Raw genomic sequence first — 14,778 nt, 5'->3', positions numbered from 1 at the left:
ATATATATATATATATATATATATATATATATATATATATATATATATATATATATATATATATATATATGTATATATATATATGTATATATATATATATATATATATATATATATATATATATATATATATATATATATATATATATATATATATATATATATATATATATATATATATATATATATATATATATATATATATATATATACGTATATATATATGTATATATATATATATATATATACATATATATATATATATATATGTATATAAATATATATATATATATATATATATATATATATATATATATATGTATATATATATATATGTATATATATATATATATATATATATATATATATATATATATGTATATATATATATATGTATATATATATATATATATATATATATATATATATATATATATATAGATATATATATATACGTATATATATATGTATATATATATATATATATATATATATATATATATATATATATATATATATATATATATATATATATATATGTGCAACCAAATAATGCTAACTTAGTTTCTTTATATAAAAGTGCTGCATTTTTTCAATTTAGAGAAATAACTATGTAACTGTTTAGAGACAAAGTTCTTCAAGTTTTAATCATCACAAAGTTCATTATTTGTACACGAAATTTAATAAATTAATCAAAAGTATTATAAAAAGTTGATTTCCTTCAGGACAAAACAAGTGCAACTCGAGGCATAGATTCGATCAGGTGATCAATGAAACTTTGTGGAATCGCTGCCCAGGCCTTTTGGATTTGTTCAAACAGTTGATCCTTATTACGAACACCTTCACCATTAATTCTGCGGTTGACGGTCTTCCACAGGTTCTCGATAGGGTTGAGATCCGGAGATTGAGGCGGCCAATCCATCACCAATAGATGGTTGTCTTGAAACTACTGCTTGACTACTTTTGCAGTGTGTTTTGGATTGTTGTCTTGCTGAAAAACCCATTTTATTGGCATATTCCATTCAGCATGAGGTAACATAACATCTTTCAGGATATTTTTATACATGAAACGGTCCATTATTCCATCGTTTCGATGTATTGGACCTAGACCGTTAGCAGAAAAACACCCCCAGACAATTACATTGCCTCCACCATGCTTCACGGTCTTATAGCAATAACGTAAATCGAGACGTTTTCCGGCCGGTCGACGTACACGGCAAATGCCATCGCTCCCAATGATGTTGAACTTCGATTCAACAGGACAGTTCGCCATTTCTGCACATTCCATTCAATATGAGATGTAGCAAACAGGAGTCTTTTCTTCTGGTTTTTTAGTGAAATCAGCGGTTTCTTTGCAGAGCGTCGAGAAAACAATCCGGCTTCAACAGCACGTCGTCTGATTGTTCGGTCCAATACAGGCAGCTCTAATTGCTTTTGTATCTTGTCTGATAATATCCAGGGATCCTTCTTGACGGATCTGACGATCATAGAATCCTCTCTAGAAGTGGTGGAACGCGGTCTTCCACCTTTGTTATCTGCTGATAACTTCTCCGTAGAACGATATTTGGAACATAGTCTTGATACGGTTCATTTTTTCACGCGATATTTATCACAAATACTTTTTTGTGACATTCCACTTACGTAATCGCCAATAATTTTCTTTCTTAGTTCCAATCCAAGACTGTCGGCAGCCATTTTTGCACTTGAAAAATAAATAATCACGCTTCTCAAGGCTTACCGTGTTACATTTACCTTGTGATGATACAATAATGCTCTGTGGAACACAACGTCTTGGTTGGATGTGAACTGTATTGATGTAATGAAACACTTGTTGTATTTCACTTCTTGTATTGAATAGTTTTTTGCTCAAATTTCGATTTCACTCCAGATAATTTTTGAAACCTTATTGTTTCAAATTTCGTAAATGTTGAAATGAAACTTATTTGCTTTATCACTTTAAAAGTTATTTTCTATAAAACTTTTTATGAATAAATATAAAGTGTTTAACAGTTTTGAAGGCATCATGTTATTGAGATTTTAGAACAAATTTATATTTTTAATTACATGGTTTTGTTTACTAAAAATTAATTGAACTATAAAATGAGCTAGAAAATGAAAGTTCTTAAAGTTCACCAATATTTTTAATAGTCACTCACGCTTCCCAACGCTTCATTTTTTAATTGATTTATAGCTTGTCTTTAAAGTTAATTTATTAAAATCAGGTGCGGGTACGTCCGGTTTCCAAAATTATAGATAAAAAAGCGTTAAAAGTTAGAAAACAAAAAACCGTTTTTTATCGTGGTTTCACACTATTTATAACAACAGTTATGCGTAATTTATATTTGTCAATCTTTTATTGAAAAATAATTTTGATGGACATGCATTCTATTATTGGCATTATTATTGGTTGTTGCAGATGAAATAAAAAGCCAAATATACTCTTTACGCCCTTCTATAATTAATAAATGTTGCAAAGGAATACAAGTTAAACATGAACTTTTTTTAACTATGATAGATGAAAAATTGGCTCAGGTATTAACGGATACGCCTTCTTCGTCTACATGTACAATATGTGGAGCTACTCCACAACAAATGAACGACTTGACTAGAGTGTCTGCTAGGCCCAAAAATGAAAGTTCGCATCAATAAGGACTGTTGACATTACATATCTGAGTTTGGTGTATGGAAATGGTATTACATATTTCCTACAACGTGACTTTTGCCAAACATGGTCAGCTAAAAATGAAAAAAAAAATGACAAAAGAAAGAGAAGAAGACCTTGGTACAGAAACTTTTTCGTAAGCAGCTAGGGTTAGTCGTTGACAAACCGAAACAAGTAAGTGGTAATACCAATGATGGTAATTCTCAGCATTATAAAAGTGTACAACAAAAAGGTCCAAGAACTTAATGGAGATACTTGGCAACTTTTGAAAGTCGACCTATAATTTATTCCATAAAAACTCACTGTATAAAAATTGTTGTTAATAAACTATTCTGAATATTTCTATAAGAAGCATTTTATTAACTCTTGGAAATATTCATGTAAATGTTGAAATATATGCCAGTTAATTAATTATACGCAACAATTAAAAAATCAAATTAATAAAGCAATTAAGCCTAATTTAAGGAAAATGTTTGTTAAAAAGTTTAAAAAGTACGAGTTTGTTTTTTGTCTAGAGTTTAGCCAAAAGCTCGTATAAATATTTTTTACATAGAAATATATTAATATGTATATATTTTCCAAATAATTAAGCATTTTATATGTTTTTTGCTGTTTCGAATACTTTCAAAGATTTTTTTATATAATTAAAAAGAACATGTTTAGTTAAAAATAAAATAAAAAATGACAATTTTGAATTTTTTGATTTTTAGTTACAAACTTTATATTTAAATCTTTTTTATAAAAAATATTTTCTTAGAAGCATCATATACTACTTTACATTTCCTTAGAAGCGCCATATACTACTTTATATTTCTTTAGAAGCATCATATACTACTTTACATTTGTATTCAATCAAAAACATATTATTCTGCGACTAAGTTCTCAATTTCAATTAAATTATGCTATTGGATAATGATAATATGACATAATTTATATTGGATAATGAAAATATTGGATAATGAAAATATAACATGCATAACAATATTCGATAATGAAAATATAACATGCAATTGGGATAATGAGTTTAAAAAAATTCTTCCCTTGATTAATTTAAAATTAATAAAAAATAAACTTTAGATAATTGACAACGAGCGGGACTTCTTCTAATACTTTTAAATAGGAGTAATCACTTGTTTTTTATTTGTTGTTTACTTAATTTTTGCTCATATTTATTTTTGATTTTAATCTGAATCTTTACCTTTCATTGATATTCATGTTTTATCGCATTTTTGTTTATTTTTAAATTCGAAATCTTAATAAATGAAAGTTTGAAAAAAAATATATATATATATATAAAGTATTTTTATACTTGCATTTTATATGTACTATATGCATATATTTCATTGTGATTACGGTAGAATTTTTTTTTTAATATATATATTTGTTTTGAAGGAGCTTGACATTAAGACTAAATTTGTCTTCTTTTTGCCCCAGCCGTGTATATACATTTTATTCAAGTCTAATTTTGTAAATATTTTCTTTATGGCGAAATACATAATAATAACAATAAAGTATATATATATATATATATATATATATATATATATATATATATATATATATATATATATATATATATATATATATATATATATATATATATATATATATATATATATATATATATATATATATATCAACCCTCGGAATTAGGAAAAACGAGGTCGGCAATTTATTGCTGACATCAAACTGTTAGAGGTTGGCATTAGGTCGGCAAAAAAAATTTGACACAAAAGAGTTACCATAAAACATAGAGACGAGGTCGGCAAAAAATTGCCGACCTCAAACACTCAGCGATATTTCAAAAACACTAAGAAACACGAGCTGTTGCACATAATGGAGGAAGATAGGTAGGAATTTGACAAGACAGTATGCCAGGCCAAACAGATGGTGGAAATTTAGGATAATATTTTCCTCTAACTGTTTGTTTTTAAAAAATTTTCGACCAATGCAACTCACAAACTACAGTGTCATGAGTTACTTTTAAGTTTGCATTTGGAATTACTTTAATCTGCATTTGTTTTTCTTCTTCATTTTTAGGAAATTGATATACAGAAAGTTTTAAATTATCAGATTTCTTTTTTGCAGATAATTAATTTGTAGCGCAGCCATAAATGCAACATTTTTTACCCGTATTTTAATACCACTTAAATGGCGATTAAAGCTAAGCGAAAATAGGCCCCCAGTCAGATACGCGGTTTGCACGTTGGCAAGGCCTGCAGTATAGATTGCCGTGTTTTGTATACAAAATCTAAACACAAAAGTAAAATAAATTGACACTCTCAAAACTCTCAATGCTTAACGAGGCTAGTGTGAATGGCGATCTTTAAGGATAACTTAAATGTTTTAGTTCAGCTTCATTTAATGAACAAAATAAAAAAGTTCATTGAAATCATAAGTTCTTCATTGCAAAGTCTTTAATTAAACCAAAATAGCGCTTAAAATTGATGACAATCACCGTGCTAATGAGCGAATGATTCTTACTATCAAATACTTCTAATTATCACAATCTAGCTTTTATTTTTTAGATAAATTTAACGTCGCGTAATATCTAGATAAATATTTTGTTCTAAACATTTTGTTCGTAACTATTTTTAGTTGTTTCGACAAGACTCATTTTCTTATGGAAATTAATGAATTAAAATTATTTCTCAAATCGAATTAAATAGCGTAACACTATATATAGAATTAGCGTAACACTATATATAGAATAATTATGTAGAGATTTAATTATGTAGATTTTATATTGTATTGGATGCCATAGATATTCTAACAGTATTTGAATTAATACTTTTATTATATACATTATTATGTATTATAACATTTTATATAGTAAAAGTTAAACAAAACAGATGCTTTATAAATAACCTATTTACAATGACTTATTTATAATGCATCGAACTTTTTCATATTTATATTAAACATTTATAAAAATTTATGATCTACCTATTTTATTTTGTAATACTTAATAAATAGTAGTTTGATACAATTTTTCCTTTTGTAGATGACGATGACCATGCAAACAACGAATTAAGAAATATTTTAAAAATTGAAACTGAATCTGAAGCTAGTAAGTTTTTAAATTAGTTATTTTTTCCTTTATTTTTTGCTATAGGAGAGCCTATAAAATGAAAAAAAATTTAAAAAAAGTAGAAAACAAAAAAGTTTTCTTTTATCTATTATGCTTTATTTAAGTTCATTCTGCAAACTTTATTGTTTAAACAATAAAATATATCTTTTTTTTTAGCAATGATATAATAAAAAGGTTAATACTGACCCCATTAAAAAAAGTTTACACTGTTACATTGGCCTAACCTATGCACAGTGGTCCAGAAATGTCACTTTTGAGGCAAATCTCATATCTTCGCCAATTTTGAAGCTAAAACTTTCTGTGAATGTTCATTATACCCTGGTCAGCTATAACTATCATTGTAACGTCGGTTGTCATACCTCTGAAGGATAACTAATAACACGAAATCAAGGACAAATTCACATTTAATTTTCAACTTTCTATTAGTTATAATTAGTCCCCAGCATGTATGACACATTTTTGTTGAATGAATAAACATCATACATGTGCAGAACACCATAAACACATGGCGTAATAGCTTACATTTAACGTACTTATTTTAACATAATTATTTTTAGAATAGTTTTTAACTAAACATTCTCTGGAGGACAAACCACACATTTATTACATCTTGATAAATTGCATAAACATGTAGAGTATAACACCAAGGACAAAAAGTAGACATGTTACATGACGATATTTAAATTAATTTAGTAATTTCCATGATTTATGGTACACTTACGAATATTAATGTGTAGAATAAACAAACTCTAAAATAACGCACCAAGGACACATGACATAACATGTGACATGCTTTTTGCATTCACATTTATTTTTAGATCTATATGATAAAACTTATTTCCATAATACTGATTTCATTAGTTTGACTTTCTGGTCGATTAATAAACAAAATCATTAAGGACATATATTTTATAATTACCTAGACATGAATATTCTATGGGCACGGGAACACAACAAGAACATACGACTATAAAAATTTATATAAAAATGCTATTGAATATTTATATATATATATTCTACAAAATTAAAGCTAAATCAAAATATTAGAAAAAAACAAATCATTTATAGAATTATATATATATGTATATATATATATATATATATATATATATATATATATATATATATATATATATATATATATATATATATATATATATATATATATATATATATATATATATATATATATACTTTAAGTTTAAGGAAACTCTAACCATTTGATAAATCAATGAAATTTATTCGCTTAGCTCAAAGGATCTTAATTCAATAGATGAAGTCGTTATCATTACAATCATAATTAAAATTTATCTATCCAATCATGATAATAAATAATACTTATTTTGATACAAAGACTGTATATAAATATTATAAAGATTTTCAAAATGAATTTATATCACCAGTGGTGTTTATTTATATCACCAGTGGTGTTTATATCACCAGTGGTGTTTATATCACCAGTGGTATTTATATCACCAGTGGTGTTTATATCACCAGTGGTGTTTATATCACCAGTGGTGTTTATAATCCCAAGTGGTGTTTATATCACCAGTGGTGTTTATATCACCAGTGGTGTTTATTTTTTTACTTTTCTAAAACAGTTCTAAAAGTAAAGTAAATATATTTATCTTTGGCTTAAGCTGGTAATTTAAAAGAAACTTAAAAATTATAAAGTTATTCTTGAAAAATTAAGTACAATGCATATTCTTTCAAAACTTATGGCAATTTAAAAGCTTTTGCTTCAATACTAGGACTTTGCTGGCATATATTAAATTCTAGTCTTTTTAATATATACTGGAGTATTTTCGGGGAATCATATGCAGGGACGTCCTGAAGAAATCAAATTAAAAAAAATCCTCGTTAATTAATTAGCCAACTAAAGTTTCAAGTTTACCAATAAAAGTCCAAATTTGCAAATTAATTTTTAAATGTTCTTGTAAAAGACGTTTTACACTTCCTCCTCCCCCTCGTTTCTCCCTAGCCTGATCATATTGGGAAGAGCTACAGAAAGTTTGTCAGCAACCTATTATTGGTTATTAAGAATTTTGTTGCTACATGTAAATCATGATTAATCGTAATTTTCATTTTCCCAATATTACAAAACCTTTAAGTATTTTATTGTTTATTATTTATTTTTCCCTGAAATTCCAAAAATCTTTTTTTTTTCATCGACAGTTTTAAAGCTATAACTTTTTTAGCGCCAACCAGCAACTCAGCGTCTTTACATTTTTAAGTGCCTCGCAAAATATTTCATGGAAGATTTTTAGTGTGTATGTCTCGTAGCCTATCGAAATATAATACTACGTAATTTGTAGATAGAAAAGTAGGTCATTAATAGGTAGGGATGGCTCTTCTACTTTTCTTTTACTTACTCAAGTAAGTTAACTTTTATCAAAAAGTAAATTACATAAGTAATTTTAAACGTTTTATGTAAACTCACATTTCCGTTTAAGTAATTCATTTTTTTGAAACGAATTTTTTTTTACTTTCAAAAGTAAGTTATGTAAAAGATGATTACATCAAAAAGTAATTTATTTTTACATGCAAAAGTAAGTCACATGAAAAAGCTGTTTTCTTTTACATTTAAAAGTTGAATAACTTTTGAAAATTACATTACATAATAGAAAAGTTCCTCAAACCGTAATTTACATTTACCTATAAAATTAACTAATTAAAAAAAAAATTATATTAATAAGTAACTTGCATATGAAAGTAAATTACATAAAAGTAATATGCTGCCAAATGTATATTAAATTTACTAATAAAATTATATTTTTTAAGCAGGAATTTTTTATTTTAAAAGTAATAACAAATCTTTATTAAAAATAAATTATATAAAGTAAAATTTAAATTACATAAGCTTACATTTTATATAATTGGTAAAGTATATTAAAAGTAATTTAGGCATATAAAGTAATAATAAATATAAAGTAAGTAAATTTACATACATTTAAAAAAACTTTGACAGGATCTTGTACAAAAGTAATGTAAAAAAGTAAAACTTTAAGTCACTAACATTTAGTTTGCCGCAACATTTGATTTGGTCGGTTTTAGGTATTTCTTCCCGGTAAAGTTTGAAAATATCAATAATAGGTTTCTGCCCATGATTAAAACCCTCTCTAGTTCCGGTCTATGATAGCTATATTAACCATTCTCTGAATAAAACCGTCTCAAAAATATTCACACTCTGGCCAACTATTCGAGAGGACTGGAATTTAGACAAAGCTGAAAAAGACAGTTAGCAGAAGGCGCATATATAACCATGGGAGACTCAGAAAGGGTAGTTTATTTGAAAGGAAAATAATTGGCATAATTGTTAGTTCTTTTTTACAAATTTTTTGCGCAAATGTATTTATTATTTAAAAATAAGGAGAGAAAGTTTAAACCTGTTCTAAATTATGGGTGCTCTAACACCATGTCCTGAAAATTAAGGAGCCTCGAACTTTTTAAGAGGGCGCTTTATTTTTATAAAGATTTTTTGCCACTTTGATACAAAAATGTCCACCTGCTCAAAAATATACTTTGACTCTAAAAGTCTAGGTGGTAGTATAGTAATTAGCAAAAAAAAAAAATCAACTTCAAATAAAAAAAAATTCTACAATGTGTAATATAACATCAATAAGCAAAAAAAAAAAAAAAAAAAAATTATGACAAATCTTCTTCAGCATAATTATCGCTGAAGGCCCATAAATGGGGTAAACTGCGACAGAGATTTTTCAAGAACCCTTATATATTTTTTATTGAAAATTTGGCTGGTGATATATTACATGTGGCATTGCAACATAGACTAGAAGATTTTGATATGGTCAAAAAAATCAAAAAATATTTGCATTTGTGTAAAATTTTGCAATTTTGGGGGTAATTTATGAAAAAAAATTATTAAAAATTACTGAACGAGAGAAGCAATAAAAAATATCCTAGTGTATGTTGTAGATACTAATGTAGTGAGTATGTGTGCCAAATTTCAAGTAAATCTGATGGTTTTTTAAAAAATCCACGTCGCAAACCCCAAATACATGATTTTGAGAAAAACGCAATTAAAAAAAAAAAGAAGAATAAAATAGTTCAAAACTCACCACTTTTATAAGTCACACTTTTATAAGTTTCATTTTGGTCACAAAAACCTTTTTTTATTGCTCTTAACTTTTTTCTTCTTGATTTTGCTTTAGTACTACATTGTTTTTCTGCTTAAATGATTCGTTTATTGTCTTTACGTAAACAGTAATTTTGCGCATTTACACCGAATTCCATTCCAAGCTCATTAAACAACTTATTTAAGATTTGCTGCCCTTCATTAAAATTTAGTACAGCTGAGGCTACTCCTATACTTAGAGCAGTTCTTTCAATAAATATATCTTTTGGGCATCGCTTCCATATCAACTGGTTTAAAGACTCATTGGGATTCTGCGTTTTTCCATGCAAACATTTTTCAAGAAGTTTATCGGAACCAAGGTCTATAAATATTGGTTTGATGGTGTTGCAGACAGCAGCGGGAATACAAATATTTTCTTTATATGAAATTTTGCCAGTCAGTTTGTCAGACTGAAATTTGCACCAAGAATCTTTGGTACGCAAACAAAACTGATGACGCGTTTCGCCATCACAACTTTCAGAACAGTGAAAAAGTACAGCTGCAACACTCTTTTTCATTCCATATAAATTTCCAACGTTTTGCCTTATTGCCTTACCATAATAATTTTGCAATGTATTTATAAAATGTTCTGTTAAGCGACCTGCTCCTCCTAACTTTTTGCCATCACATAAAGTTTCTTTATTTTGTTTTTTTAAGTTTCTTAATCTAGTACCAACACGTTTTTGAATATGCCCAATGCACTCTGCTTTTGTTATTTCAAAATCTCCATAAGGTTTTGCAGAAACGACATTAACATATGAACTGCTATCTCCATCTCCTAGAAACGTTGTATATCTCAAGTTATTTTTTTTTCAGAACGCAAAAATATTTTTATTGTACCACTCGATTCCATAGAGGAGGCTGAACCGGTATGACTGATTTTGCACTTTTTATAATGTAAGGAGTGAAAATCATTATATTCTTCATGATGTGTGTATTTTTTTAACTCCCTTATAGAACACAACTTACAAGTTTTTGTTTCTATTTCGTAATCAACACACTTACCATTTTCTACAGCAACAGCTGTTACTAATCCATTGTTTTAGGTGTATCCACGTTTCTGCCATGATCCATCAAACCCACAAATAATATCTTTAGATGTTTCATTGATTGATAGTAACTCATTTGCTGCATTTGACATGCTTTTGTCAACCAAACTTTGATAGACATCCAACATTATGTGCAATGTGTCATTATAGCAGTTTTTATTCATTGGAGGGTTCATGTTCATAATTCCACAAAATGTTTCTATTGCTGAAAATCTCTTACCCATTTCACGAAATGCAATTAATGTACGAGTGTTTATGTCAAAGCGTTGTAGGATGAGAAACATATGTTTTCAACTGAAGGTATGGCTACGGTATGTTTTCAACTGAAGGTATGGCTACGGTTTCATTATTTTTGCAGACATTTGTATGTCTGTTTCCATAAAACTTTCTTTTCTTATTTTGGTATACTCTTTTAGAAGATTGTTTTCTTTTCGTTCGACCCATTCCACTTTTATTTATTACACTTTTATTAAAATAAGATATTTTAAAAATTGACTGATGTATACTACACTATAGACTATTGGTGAACTTATAAAGAGCATAAAATAGCAATAAAGCGTGCTCATTCGCGTATAAATCGAGTCAATAAACAAGAAGTAACTGCTGATTAACAATTTTCATTATAAAAGTTTAGCATGAAACTGTTTTTATTGCTTATTTTATATAACTTTGATTGCAAAAACCCGTAGCAGCCTGGTAAATAAAACGTTGCTATGGATAAAAATTGATATTGAACAATTTAAAAGCAATTTCAGAGGTATATACTGATTTTTTTATTATAAAGTAAGATAAGATTTCGACTCTACAATAGTTATATTAGCTAAAAAATGTATTTTTGAAAAAATGAATTTTTCAATTTTAATTACTATACTACCACCTTAAACAACTACGGTACTTTTATATGGGCATGAAAAATTTAGAACTTTTCACGTAAATATCTTTATCTGCGTGTAGTATCATTGGCCTAGATGCCGTAAGGCCGTTATAAGCAAAACTTAAAGTCCCTCAAGCAACTGAACCAAGAGCCGCAAGGTTTATGAGCCCTAAAATATATTTAAAGATTTTTTTTTATTTTTATTTTTTAAAAAAGTTGTAGTTTCAGAGAAACAGAAATTGGGCACCTTGACCACGTATGTCTACTGACCAAATATACTTTGCTATGCCACTGTCTATTATACGTATAACCCGACCTGTAGCAAAGCAATGATTTATACATAGATTAAGAAATAATCTTAATCTACGCATCCAGTGATTGGAGCCTGGAGAAAAAAATTTGTTTCAATATTTTCCTATACATTCTAATGTGATATAAACATGAACATTCTTAAGTTTGGCACTTAAGTATGTTTTATTTAGCAGAAGTATGTTTATTCACCAAAATCATTGCTTTTTCATTATTATAATAATATTACATCTCAAAATTTACGTAAGTAGACATCATTATATTATTGGGTACCATAAAGTTTTTAAATGAGTTTAATATGGTTTTTAACAACACATTAAAAGACCTCATTTGTACGTAACAGTTAATAATACTATTAGTTAAAGGATGCTGTTAAGTAATTCTTATCCGTTTGATGATAATAGGAATTGCCGGATTTTCAAATTATGAAACCTTTTTACATTGCTTTTCACGTAGTATAATACCACGCAATACTTGTATTTAAATCAATTTAAAATTAAATCTTGTATTTTGTTTATTTTATACTTTCATGGATAATATTTTTTTAAACCATTTTATTTTTATGTTAAAAAAATAAAATTATTCAAAATTTCTGTTATTTATGCAATATTTCTTCTGTTTTAGTATTTATTTTAGAAAATGATTTCTCTTTTCTAAAATAACCTACTCAAACAAGAGAATTTGGTATTTCAGCTACATATATATTAATTTTTTAGATATATTCCCAAAAAATACAAAACTATAATTATCAACTAAAATAATCTTATTAAACTCAAACTTTAGAAAAAAAACACATGATCATCAATTTTTAATGACAAGTTTTTTATGACTTTATTATGTACGCATATTTAGGGGCTGGGTAATAAGACTGATTTTGTCTTCTTCTTGTCCCCGCCATTTGTATATTTTACAAAAGAAATCTAATAATTTGTAACGGCAAATTTAGAAAAATGAAAAAATTATATAAATTAAAAATCAATCATATCATTAAAGAATGTCTTTTAGTAATAAAAAAAAAATCAATGACAAAATTAAATTTCAAAGAAAAATTAATTTGATAATTATCAAATTAATAAAAATAAGAATAATTTGAACAATATTATAATATTGTTTGAAAAATACAAATGATCTTGTAGACTAAAGTCACTTATAAAAACTTAATTTTCTTCGTTATTCTTCGACCAATTTTAAGTCCGCGTCATTTGATTACTTATTCACGAAAAAAGAGTTAAATTAACTTCGCTCCATACTTTTGAATGAGAAACAGAATTTGTTTGTCAGACGAACTTATAACTTAATTAAAGATAATATTTTAATTCCCCTAAATGATTGGGGAGTTTGCTCAAAATTTATATGGTCATAGTTTTTGAACACTCAGAGATTATTGCATGACATTAGAGACTTGTTAATGAACTTAAATTTGGTTTAAAATATTTTAAAAAATGTACCCATAGATAAATGCTATAAACTCATCGCTCTCGCACTAATGACATGAAATACTATTAGTGTGAGAGCGATGAAAATAGCGATGAAAAGTTAACATTTTAGGGGTTTATTGTTAACAGACTCCGATTATAGTAATACTTTTGAAAAGCTTTACATAAACATGAATATATAAATGTTTGGAGTTTGCTCCACGTCGTTACAAAAAAATAATTTCTCAAAAAAATTTTTTTGCTACGGGCCTTATTTTAAATATGTGATTGGAATCTGATTGTTTAAATATTGTGATTTGCACTTTTATTAACTTCTTTACTTTAATTTTTTGAAAATTTAAGGTAAAAAAGGTAACAATAGTTTACTGAAATAAAAAGAACTTGAAGTTATTTCATCTGTCTGATAAAATAACATCAAGACACTTTTCTTCACAATCGATCGTATAATTTTAAATTTGAAAGTGCGCTTTTTTGAACCATCCTTCTAAATTCGCTATATCAAATAAATGAAAATAAGCGGTTGTTGTGGTTATGAAAAATTATAAACTTTTTTTAAATTAATTGCTTTTACTTTTTTTAACTTTAATTTTTTTTTTTTTAATTAATCTTGATGTTATTTACACCAGTTATTAAAAAGTGTTTTTAAAAGACTGTCTGGTTTAATGTTCTTGCTTTGGAATTGGCTCTGCATTTTGCAATTTCATTCTAAGTTTTGTATTTTGGCTTCTTTTATTCAGCATGGTTGTTGTTAAAAACCAATCTAACCAAAATGAAAGTTATTTCTGGAAATGAAAATCACTAGAATAATTGTTAGGTAATAAAGGAATATTTGTCGTCTGGAATAGACTATATGAAATTAGCTCATTTCAGACAATAGTTTTATAAATAGCTATTAATAAATAAATTAAAAAAAAAAATAATTTTCATTTCTGTTAGAGTGGTTGTTACGAATAGAGCCGTCCTGAACGGGGGGTGAAGGGGCTATCCCGCCCCCTCTACTCCCAAGCTGTTATATATGCATTTGAGTAAGCATATTTGTACATTTAGCATTTCAGTCGGCAAGTTTTGAAGTATAGTTGGCAAATGTCAAATATTGATGACCCTTTTTGTGGGTGTGTGTCTCTAGTTGGCAAAAAACACATACAGTCCCTCTTCTCCCTCCCTCATTAAGAGACCTCTTCGGGAAGGCCCTGAAAACAACCATGCTGAATAAGAGAAGTGAAAAG

The 14,778-nt window shown here is 27.2% G+C and overlaps 1 protein-coding gene across 2 annotated transcripts in view; it reads left to right on the top strand.

Annotated features, from left to right (window-relative positions):
* Positions 1-14,778, top strand: part of LOC100205676 (uncharacterized) — a 33,875-nt gene that overhangs the window by 2,152 nt on the left and 16,945 nt on the right. For both annotated transcript variants that reach the window (XM_065818578.1, XM_065818577.1), the window contains exon 3: positions 5,666-5,731. In XM_065818578.1, the coding sequence (XP_065674650.1) occupies positions 5,666-5,731 (66 nt within the window). The remainder of the gene's footprint in view (positions 1-5,665; positions 5,732-14,778) is intronic.

Source organism: Hydra vulgaris, chromosome 14 (assembly GCF_038396675.1).
Source record: "Hydra vulgaris chromosome 14, alternate assembly HydraT2T_AEP".
Classification (NCBI taxonomy): domain Eukaryota; kingdom Metazoa; phylum Cnidaria; class Hydrozoa; order Anthoathecata; family Hydridae; genus Hydra; species Hydra vulgaris.
Note: the sequence above shows the minus strand (reverse complement) of the source record. Positions and strands in the feature narration are given on the sequence as shown.